Source organism: Nicotiana tomentosiformis, chromosome 8, assembly GCF_000390325.3.
Source record: "Nicotiana tomentosiformis chromosome 8, ASM39032v3, whole genome shotgun sequence".
Lineage (NCBI taxonomy): Eukaryota > Viridiplantae > Streptophyta > Magnoliopsida > Solanales > Solanaceae > Nicotiana > Nicotiana tomentosiformis.
The window spans coordinates 84572143-84584171 of NC_090819.1; the positions used below are offsets into that span (position 1 = coordinate 84572143).

At 43.8% G+C, this 12029-nt stretch overlaps 1 protein-coding gene and 1 non-coding gene across 2 annotated transcripts; one reads left to right on the forward strand and one right to left on the reverse strand.

Annotated features, from left to right (window-relative positions):
* Positions 1-4918: 4918 nt before the first annotated feature.
* LOC117275743 (small nucleolar RNA R71) lies at positions 4919-5025 on the reverse strand. The gene has a single exon (XR_004505944.1). It is a non-coding gene; the product is annotated as a small nucleolar RNA R71 (small nucleolar RNA).
* Positions 5026-6205: 1180 nt separating this feature from the next.
* LOC138897754 (uncharacterized) lies at positions 6206-7375 on the forward strand. The gene has a single exon (XM_070183765.1). The coding sequence runs from the start codon at positions 6206-6208 to the stop codon at positions 7373-7375; it is 1170 nt and encodes a 389-aa protein (XP_070039866.1).
* The last annotated feature ends 4654 nt before the right edge of the window (positions 7376-12029 follow it).

The following is a 12029-nucleotide window of genomic DNA, read 5'->3' on the forward strand; positions in this document are numbered from 1 at the left end:
CCTAAATAGACATAGAATACATCAATAATAATAATAACACAGTAACAAACAGAAAATAAGTGATTCTTTAACTAAAAATCAATTTAAAATCTCCAAGTAGCACATACTAACTCCAACAAATACGGGCCATCAAATAAATTATAATTTCTCAAGTCATGAAGGTAATATCAAGTGTAATCGGACTCCGAGTATTATCACGTGCGATTTATGCGGAGGTCGTACGGTCCGAACCAGAATAGTGTGTACACTGCCGAGGGTCGACCGGAACGAATCATAGATGCATCTATTATACTGCCGAGACGTTTGTCCCGCTCCACAAGAAGAGAGAATACTCTACGAATATCCGATTTAACGGTTATCACAAGACTAATACACAAGGAGGCATAATTTCTATCAACGGTCAAGTAACTCGCCAAAACTTAAAGAGAGTGAAGTTGGGTCTTTAGAAATCCTTTATCAAGTTTCAATATAATTTAAGCACTTAAATTAACAAGTAGAGTTCAAACAATACAAGTATTTCATGATAGGATCCTAAAACTACCCGGACATAAGCATGATTTGTAGCTACGCACGGACTCTCGTCGCTTCGTGCGTGCGTAGCACCCACAATTAGAAGAAAATGGTAATTTAAAATACTTATGGGGTAATTTAAAACACCTATGGAGGTTGACCCCTCCACTGAACCTTTACCGCAGAAATCTTCTTAGACCTCAACTGGTGAACCGGCCTGTCAACAATGGCAACTGGCTCCTCCTCAGAACCTAGGCTCTCATCTAGCTGAACTGTGCTGTAGTCTAACACATGCGACCTATCGGCATGATACTTCTGGAGCATAGACACATAAAAAATCGGATGAACTCCCGATAGTCTTGGAGGCAAAGCAAGCTAATAAGCAACCTCCTCAACTTGCCTCAACACCTCAAATGGACCTATAAACCTTGGGCTCAACTTGCCCTTCTTCCTGAACCTCATGATTCCCTTCATCGGTGAGACTTTCAAGAGAGCCTTCTCGCCCACCATAAATGATAAATCATGCGCCTTCTGATCCGCATAACTCTTCTGTCTCGACTGTGCTGTGCGTCACTCCTGAATTAACTTCACCTTCTCCAAGGCATCTTTCCCTAAATCAGTACCATATAACCTAGCCTCGCCAGGCTCAAACCATCCAATGGGCGAACGACATCGTCGACCATACAAGGCCTCAAATGGAGCCATCTCATTGCTGGACTGATAATTGTTGTTATCACACAACTCGGCCAAAGGAAAGAATTTATCCCACTATCCTCCGAAGTCAATCACGCATGCTCTGAGATATCCTCCAAGATTTGAACTGTCCGCTCTGAATGCCCGTCGGTCTGCGGATGAAAGGCTATGCTGAGCTCTACTTGGGTACCCAACTCATTCTGAACTACTCTCCAAAAGTGCGAAGTGAACTGAGGGAATCTATCTGAAATGATGGAAACAGGCACACCATGCAACTGAACAATCTCCTGAATGTAAATCTGGGCCAATCTCTTTGAAGAATACGTAGTCACAACCGGAATAATGTGTGCCGACTTGGTCAACCTGTCGACAATGACCCAAAATGCATCAAACTTCCTTAAAGTCCGCGGCAACCCAACTACGAAGTCCATATTGATGTGCTCCTATTTTCACTCAGGTACAACCATCTGCTGAAGTAGGCCACCTGGCCTCTGGTGCTCATACTTAACCTGCTGGCAATTTAGGCCCCTCGCTACAAACTCAACTATATCCTTCTTCATCCACCGCCACCAATAATGCTGCCTCAGGTCGCGATATAACTTCGTAGCACCTGGATGAATAGAATACCGAGAACTGTGTGCCTCCTCTAGAATCTTCTCCCTCAATCCATCAGCATAGGAACACATAGACGACCCTAGAGTCGCAGAACACCGTCCTCACCGATAGTACCTCCTTGGCACCACCCTATAGTACCATCTCCCTAAGAACCATCAAGTGCGGATTGTCATACTAACGAGCCTTGATCTGCTCGAATAATGAAGACTGAGTAATGACGCATGCAAGAACTCGACTGGGCTCAAAATATCCAACCTCGCCAGTCTGTTAGCCAAGGACTGAATGTCCAAAGCCAATGGCCTCTCCTCTGCTGAAATGAAGGCCAAACTACCCATACTCCCGGCCTTCCTGCTCAAGGCATCCGCAACCACATTCACCTGGCATGGATTATAAAGGATGGTAATATCATAGTCCTTTAGTAACTCAAGCCACCTACGCTGCCTCAAATTGAGATCCCTCTGCTTGAAAAAATGTTGCAAGCTGTGATGATCAGTGTAAACCTCACAGGATACCCCATAAAGATAATGCCTCCACATCTTGAGAGCATGAACTATCGTGGCCAACACCAAATCGTGTACAGGGTAATTCTTCTCGTAGGTCTTCAGCTGACGTGAAGCATATGCAATAACTCGCCCCTCCTGCATCAATACACAACCCAGGCCAACGCGTGAAGCATCGTAATACACAGTATACACCCTTGAATCAGAAGGCAACACTAACACCGGTGATGTAGTCAATGTGGTCTTGAGCTTCTGAAAGCTCGCCTCGTAATCATCATACCATAGGAACGGAGCACCCTTCTGGGTAAATCTAGTCAAAGGTGTTGCAATAGATGAGAACCCCTCCATAAACTGGCGATAATAACCTGCTAACCCCAAGAAGCTCCTGATCCCGGTCGCTGTGGTAGGATGAGGTCAACACTCAACTGCCTCGATCTTCCTAGGATCTACCTTAATACCCTCGTCTGATACAACATGCCCCAAGAATGCTAAAGAATCTAACCAGAACTCGCACTTGGAGGACTTAGCATATAACTTATATTCCTGCAAAGTCTGAAGCACAACTCTCAAATGCTGCTCGTGCTTGATAATAGGCTATATTTATGCAATTTAGACACTATTTAGACTCTAACTTAGCCTCACTTTATTGATATTTGAATGATAAAAGATAACAAAATGCTCTAATTAAAATTTGATGCTTTGCAGGAGCTACTCCGAGCTAGGAGGGAGCTAACGAGTGTTTTGGAGTCAACATGGAGTGTGAAAGTCCAATCGAAGGCTAGCCCGCTCGAAAAGGAGCGAGAAAAGCAAGCGAGAAGACCCCTCCAGGTGCGCGGCCGTGAAGTGGGTGGCGAATTGGCCCGCGAACTCAAGGAAGTGAGGCAGTGGAAATTCGCGTCCAGATCCGCGGCCGCGGACGGGCGGACGAAAGCCAAACATGCAGGGTTAATTATGTAATTTTCTAGGCGACTAACCTAAACCTATATGAAGCCTAAACTCACCCAGAAGTCTGATATAGCTGGTTTTAGAAGATTTTAGAGGCAAGAACAAGGGAGAGAAGACGGATAATTTCCTAAGAGTTTTCATCTTCTTCTTCATACTTCTATTTGTTGATTATGAATTATTTTAGTGATTTGTTTTCCATTAGTATGAGTAGCTAAATCTATTATCTAGGGTTGATGGAACCAATTGTTGGATGAAGTCTTGACTCTATTTTGTTATAATTGAGCCGTGTTTGTTCTATGATTGTTCAACTACGTATTGTATTGTGGTTAATTGAAAGGGCCCTTGATTAATCGTGGCTAGTTACCTTGTGTTGCTTGAGAAAGAATACTTGGTTAGATTGTTGTTGAACAACACCACTTTTAGGTAAGTTAAGAGATTAATGACTTGAATTTAAAAGTGGGGTTAGAAATAACGAAGCTTTGGTGGGATAATTCTGAGTTGCATAAATTATTAACTAGAGTAGTTCGAGAGAATGCTTATAGTAAATTATCGTAATTTATCGAGAGATAATTAGGGTAGCCCGGAACTCATAATCCTCATAGAGTATTATGGCGAGATTATAGCTAAAGAGTTAAGAATTATTCTGGCAATTGGGGATAAATAGCCCTAGATCCTTTTACCCTTGAATTCAACTTTAGTCTTGATTATTGCTAATTTTATTGTCATTTTTCCTTAGCTAAATAAATTCCTCTGATTATTCATAAAACTCTTGCATCCGTAAGTTGTCTGAGCTTATCATTAGCATTATTTAAAGTTTTAATAAATAGGTTAGTTCCCTGTGGGATTCGACTTCGGACTTGAACCGGGTTATATTTGCAGCGACCACTTAGTCCTTTTTACAAGGCATAGTTGGGCGTGATCAAATTATGGCGCTGTTGCCGGGGAATTAATGGTGTTATTTATTACAACTTAGAATAATTGCTAGGATTCTTAGTTTAGATCAATTTCTTACTGTGTTTAAACCTTTCCATTGAAATTCTCACGTTTGAATTCTCCTGTGACTCAGGTGTATGCCAAGAAGATCTTCCAGGACTGGTGAACTTTTTGAAGGACTCTCAGACCCCGATAAAGCATTCAAGGCATTAAATCGAGCCAACAAGAAGAACAAACAGTCACAACAAAAACACACACTCGAAATTGAAATGGACAACGCGGACGATGTCAACAGAAACAGTCAAAATAATCATGTGGACCCAAACAATGGAGTGGTGGCACCTCTTGTGCCAGAAGCTGCTCTTTATGATTGGGCACAACGAACTGCTGATAACCTAGCCACCACCATTGTTGTACCTCATATACAAGTGGAGACATTCTAGATCACCAACAACATGCTGCATCTGTTGCAAAATAAGGGACTGTTCTCCGGGTCATATATTGAAGACCTACAACAACATCTGAAGTATTTCCTATCAATATTTGTGACCCAAAGACAATCGAATGTGACTCCTGAAGCCATCAAGCTATTACTGTTTCCATTCTCTATGACTGGAGAGGCTCAAACTTGGCTGAATTTGCTCCCAATAAATTCTTTTGCCACTTAGGAAGAATTAGTCAAACAGTTCTTAAACAAGTTTTATCCTCCCAACAAGACTGCAAGGCAGATTGATGAGATATTGCAGTTCAGGCAGAAACCAACTGAGACCTTGCAAGAAACCTGGGAGAGGTTCAAGGGTATGCTAGTGAAGTGTCCACACCATGGCATTCTAGATCAGATGCTGGGACAGAGATTCTACATGGGTTTAACAGACAGTTTGAAGGCCAATGTAGATGCTTCAGCTGGGGGTGCATTTTTGAGCAAGACATTCACAGAGTGCAAGATTCTTCTTGACAAGATGGCTCAAAATTCAGGCTGGATGGCTAGAGGTACGACACTTACACCAATAGTGCATTCTATTGCTCTTGACCCAAACAATTCCCATGCAGAGAACATAGCCACTCTCATGACTCAGATGAGCATACTGACTAAGAAAATTGATGAGATGGGTACAAAACAAGTGCACATTGTTGATACAACAAATGGAGCATTGTGCACTCCTTGCATAAACCAGTCATATGTGTGCTCGTGGAGTGGAGAGAATGACAACTAGGGCTTCATAGAAGACATGAATTATGTCAATAATTTTGGAGGTCAGAGGCAATATGGGCAACAATGGGGACCAGTACCAAACCAGCAGTACAGACCCAACCTGCCACAACACAACCCCAATTCTGGAGGCGCACGACCACAAGGTCAAGTTGTGCCTTATCAAAGGCAGCAGGGCTATAATCAGCAGCACCAGCAACAGTTGTCCTACCAACCACCTCATCAACAACACGATAACAACATGGTAGAAATCAGGGGTATGCTGCAACAACTCATTGGAACAAATGGTAAGATGAAAGAAAAGTTAGCAGCACATGATTCAGCAATCAAAGGAATTGAAACTCAACTGGGACAGTTGTCTATGGCCTTTAAAAATCGCCCCCAAGGAACATTGCCTGCAGATACAAATATTAACCCAAAGGAGCAAAATCCAAATCAGCTAATGGCAGTGAGTCTCAAGAATGGAAGAGATTTAGACAGAGAGTAAGCAGTTGTTCAATCTAGGAGAGAGACTACGCCAACTACTCCAGTTACATTATAGGTAGATGGGTCAGCAGAGCTCACCGAGGTGGTAGTTGAACAGGCATAAGTTGACAAGGGTAAGGCGAAGGAAGGTGAACAAGTCTCAGAACAGGTGGCACCTCTTGAGCCAGAAGCTTCCAACAAAGAAAAGACATCAAGTAGTGGACAGAGGTTGACTCCTGCACCATTCCCTCAAATATTGGCAAAACAAAAGAAAGATGATCAATACAGAAAATTCATGGAAATGCTTCGACATATTCAATTGAATATTCCACTAATGGATGCTTTGAGGGAAATGCCAGGGTATGCAAAAATGATGAAGGACCTGATGTCGCAGAAATTTGACTTCCAGGACCTGTCCACTGTAACTCTGACACAGACCTGCAGCGCAGTAGTGACAAGACCTATGGCCCAAAAGGTGTCTGATCCAGGTAGCTTCACTATCCCATGCACTATTGGGAGTTATGTTTTTTCTAAAGCATTGTGTGACTTGGGAGCCAGCATAAAATTGATGCCCTTGGCAATCTATACAAAACTGGACATTGTCAGAGCTAGACCGACCTCAATGTTACTGCAACTAGCTGATCGCACAGTCAAAAGACCGACAGGAATTCTTGATGATGTGCTTGTGCAAGTGGGGAAATTTGTACTTTCTGCAGACTTTGTTATTCTTGACTGTCATGTGGATGAAGAGATACCCATCATTCTGGGAAGGCCATTCTTAGCCACTGGGAGAGCATTAATTGATTGTGAGACTGGAGAGTTGAAAATGAGGTTGAACAATGAAGAAATAATATTCAACATTCAACAATCCATGAGGAAACCCAGTGACTTTGCAAACTGCTCACTAGTGGAGGTCGTGGATGTGATACTGCAAGAAGAGGATGAGACCCTTAATGTCAAGGATCCACTAGAAGCCTGCTTGATAAATTTGGAAGAGATGGACGGTGAAGGGTTGGCAGAGTGGGTCATGGCTCTCGAAGGTCAAGGATTCTGGAAAAGGGAACCTCAGTTCGAGCCCCTACATTTAGAAGAGAGAGCAACACCACCTACAAAACCATCAATAGAGGAGCCACCACAGTTGGACTTGAAACCGCTTCCAGCCCACCTCAGGTACGCTTTCTTGGGGCCTAATTCTACTTTGCCTGTTATTATATCATATGGTTTGCTAGTTGTGTATATAGAGCAACTATTGCATGTATTGCAACAATGTAAGACTGCCATTAGTTGGACCATGGCAGACATAAAGGGTATCAGTCCAGCCTTTTGCATGCACAAGATTCTTCTGGAAGAGGGGCACAAACCTTTATGGGAAGATCAACGACGGCTGAACCCGAATATAAAGGAAGTAGTAAAGAAGGAAGTGATCAAGTGGCTGGCTGGATGCGGGTATCTGACAGCAACTAGTTCAGCCCTGTCCAATGTGTGCCGAAAAAGGGAGGAATGACGGTCGTACAAAATGAGAATAATGAGTTGATCTCGACTCGTACAGTCACGGGGTGGCAGATTTGCATGGACTATCGGAAATTGAACACAGCCACTCGAAAGGACCATTTCCCCTTGCCTTTCATTGACTAAATATTGGACATGTTAGCTAGGTGGTCCCACTTCTGTTTCTTAGATGGATACTCAGGGTATAACCAGATCTCAATAGCCCCGGAAGACAGAGAAAAAATATCCTTCACTTGTCCATATGGCATCTTTGCCTTTCGGAGAATGCCCTTTGGACTTTGCAATGCACTGGCTATATTCCAGCGGTGCATGTTAGCCATTTTCACTGACATGGTGGAGGATATTATGGAGGTGTTTATGGATGATCTCTCCGTGGTGGGGGATTCATTCGAAGATTTTCTTCACAATATAAGAAGAGTGCTCAAAAGATGTGTGGAGACAAATCTGGTGCTGAATTGGGAAAAGTGCCATATTTATGGTACAAGAAGGAATAGTATTGGGGCATCGAGTGTCCAGCAAGGGCATTGAAGTCGACCATGCCAAGGTTGATATGATTGAGAAGCTTCCACCTCCCACTTCGGTAAAGGCAGTGAGAAGTTTCCTTAGGCACGCCGGGTTCTATAGGCGATTCATTAAGGATTTTTCCAAAATTGCTAACCCCTTATGTCTTGAAAAGGATCAGCCCTTTTGTATTTTCTAATGATTGCAGGTTGGTTTTTAAGGAGCTGAAGAAGAGATTGGTGATTGCACCCATCATAGTGGCACCAACTGGGAGCAACCGTTCCAGCTCATGTGCGACGCCAGTGATTATGCTATAGGAGCAGTCTTGGGGCAATGCAAAGACAAGATGATGCACCCGATTTACTATGCAAGCAGGACGCTCAGCGGTGCACAACTCAATTAGACTGTAACGGAAAAGGAACTGTTGGTTGTAGTGTTTGCCTTCGACAAATTCAGGTCGTACTTAATTAGTTCAAAAGTTATTATTTATACTGACCATACAACAATTAGGTACTTGATTGCAAAGAAGGAGTCAAAGCCACACTTGATTCGCTGGGTTCTTTTGCTACAAGAATTTGATCTGGAAATCCATGATAGAAAGGGGATGGGCAATCAAGTGACAGACCACCTCTCAAGATTGAAAGGAGCTGAAAAGAGAATGGAGGTTGAAGACATAATAGAGACATTCCCGAATGAACAGTTACTTACTGTGACAATAGAGGAGACGCCATGGTATGCTGATATTACTTACTATTTAGCAAGCGGTATTGTACCTTATGAACTCTCCTCAATTCAAAAAAATAAAGTTCTTCCGCAATTGTTGAGCCTATTATTGGGACGAACCTCTATTGTTTAAAATACGTGTAGATAACATGATCCGGAGGTGTATCCCCGAGCAAGATCAACCTTCTGTTTTGCAGGCTTGCCATACTTCACCTTATGGTGGACAGTTTGGAGGACTCCAGACAACAACAAAAGTGTTGGAATCGGGATTGTATTGGCCTACCATGTTCAAGGATGGCCATTCTTGGGTTAAAATTTGCGATGAATGCCAAAGGACAGGCAACAAATCTCGCCGTCACGAGATGCCGATGACCACAATTCAAGAGGTGAAAGTTTTTGACATGTGGGGAATCGACTTTATGGGCCGTTCGTCAGCTCGTATGGTAACAAATATATATTGGTAGCGATTGACTATGTCTCCAAGTGGGTCGAAGCGGTGGCTCTCCCGACCAATGATGCAAAAGGGGTAACAAGTTTCCTAAAGGAAAACATCTTCACACGTTTTGGCACCTCGAGAACTATAATCAGTGATGGTGGAACCCATTTTTACAATAGAGCATTCGCACGTCTGTTGGAAAAGTATGCAGTTCGCCACAAAGTAGCCACACCGTACCACCCACAGACGAGCGGGCAAGTTGAAGTGTCCAATAGGGAAATTAAAAGTGTCCTGACAAAGACAGTGAATGCAACAAGGACTGATTGGGCGAAGAAGCTGGATGATGCATTATGGGCGTACCGCACAATATTCAAAACTCCAATTGGTATGTCACCGTACAAGTTGGTGTTTGGAAAGGCATGCCACCTTCCGGTAGAGCTCGAACATAAAGCACTTTGGGTACTGCGGCAGTTGAATCTGGATATAGAGACCGCATGCACCAGCAGAGTCACTGAGTTACATGAGCTGAATGAATTCAGGTTCCATGCATTTGAGAATGCTAGATTATACAAAGAAAAGATGAAAATGATCCATGATAAGCACATCTTAGATGGGAACTTTAAGCCCGGAGATCTAGTGTTGTTATACAACTCGAGATTGAGATTGTTTCCGGGTAAGTTAAAGTCCTGATGGTCAGGACCCTTTAGAGTGGTGCAAGTGTTCTCAAGTGGAGCTATAGAGATTGAATCCGAAGATGGGACAAACAAGTTCACGGTAAATGGGCAAAGGTTGAAACATTACTTTGGAATGGTCGAAGAGAAAGGGGATAAAGTGGTGATAACTTTGGAAGAGACACAGTACGCGAACGAGGAGTGATAATGAAAGCCTACGTCATTCCGCGACGTTAAATTAGGCGCTTCCTAGGAGGCAACCCATGGTTTGTTGTAAATCGTCGTGCCGCAATGTTAACTTAGGCACTTTTTGGGAGGCAACCCATTATGTTTCTTACTTTGGTTGTTGTAATTGATTTTGAACGACTTTGACCGATCTACTAGTGTGAAGGGCAAAAATTATGCGCATCGGAAGGATTTGGGGGTCAAAATTAACCCGAGAATAGGTAAAAATGCGGCAAAGACAAAAATTGGCTGGAGACGGAGATCCGCGGCCGCGAATTGGACCGCGGATATGGCCGCGAATTTTGGCCTGTGTTTTGTCCCCCGTCCGCGGCCGCGAATTAGACCGCTGATTGGGGCGCGGATTTTTGGTCCCCCTCTGCCCAGAATCCGCGACCGCGAATTGGACCGCGGATCTGGGCCCGGATATGGGGTGTGTCCAGGTAGGTTTGTTTTTAATATTTAGTCAAATATTTTTTTTATTTTCCCTAAATTAAATGCTCACTACCCCCACTTCTCTTCTTTCCTTACTAACTTCAAGTCCCCAAACCCTTCTCCTTCACCCCACAACTAAAACGCCTCCCCTCCCTCCCCCCATATTTTCCTTTCAACACAAGACTCTTCTCCTTCCTTCTCTTCTCCACTCAACCAATCTCCAACCTCTGTTCTACTCAAGATTTCCAAGTAAGTACATGATATTTTTTTGTTTTCAATCTTTTTCCTTGCTATTGTATGTATAGGGTAGTAAAATCATGGGTGCTTTTGTCTGGGATTTGGATTGTGGTTTATATGTGGTATATGGAAGCTATTTGAATTGGTTGATTTGGGGGAAGCCATTGTTGGGTTTGTGAGGAATGGGAGTCTAATTGGGTCTTTGGGTGACTTGGGGGACATATGCACACTACCTGTTTGTTTAATTTCCTTAATGAGTGTCGAATATAAATTGTGACCAATTGTGCGAGTGAAGTCTGAGTAACCGCCATTGGGTCACATATTCCGCTCTCCACTGATAGTAGTATTTATTGTGTAGGTAATATGCAACCTTCAAGGAAGAGACGCGCTACCGGGGCCTCATCAAGTGGTCATGGAGGCTCATCTTGGGGACGGGCACCGGCCAGTGCAGCTCAGTTTGATCGTACCAGGTTTGCCTCCAGAGCTACCCAAGATCATTTCAATTTGAAGGCCATAAAAAAATTTGTACCGGAAAGGGGTATTGACAGGGCGTCCCTCCAGGATGAGTGCCCTAATATGTATCGGGAGTTGATCAGGTGCAGATTGGACAGCTTTTTCAGAGAGCCGGAGGAGGGTAACTTGATGCTTGTCTGGGAGTTCTATGCCAACTGCCCCGAACATGAGGATAGAATATGCACCATGCAACAAACGAGGGTGGATGCCTCGATAGAAGCCATCAAGAGAGTGTATCGATTGCATGAATTCAATGGGGATGAGGATTTCTATGATACTTACAAGAGAGAACCCATCATATGGAACAGGTTTTTCAGAACTATTTGTGCACCAGACAAAGAGGTAGTGTGGGTTGTACAGCGGATCGAAGCTACACTCTACCTCACTCACTTTTGAAGGAAAGTACTGGTTGTACATCATCAACAGTCGCTTGCTGCCGTCCCACAACACCACGGAGGTAAATGGTCCGAGATCTGCCTTGATCTGGTGCTTCGTGAATGGCCACGACTTTGATGTGGCCAAGGTTATTCAGTCTGAGATGTTCGTCCGTTCACCACAGAAGAAGTATGGGTTCTTTTTCCCCTCTCTGATCACTAGATTGTGCCGGGCAGCAAGGGTGCCTGAGAACCCAAATGCGGATGGCATGGTAAAGAAAGAAGCAAAGTTTCGGGCAGACAAAGTGACCATCGGGAAAGACCCGGTGGCACCAGGGGTAACTCATAGTGACAATTCTAATGCGTCGAAAGAGGGAGATGAAGGGTAGGAGGAGGTTGAACCTGCCTCACCCCCACAAGAACAAGCTGCGACAGCTGAAGGACCATCCCAGGTCAGACGGATTACACGGATGACAGCCTTAGAACAAGACATGGCAGGACTGTGCACTTCCGTCATGGAGTTGGGGGCTAAAATTG

Bases quoted from the DNA above. Each gene is read 5' to 3' on its own strand.
- LOC138897754 (XM_070183765.1), top strand. From the start codon at position 6,206: ATGGATGCTTTGAGGGAAATGCCAGGGTATGCAAAAATGATGAAGGAC.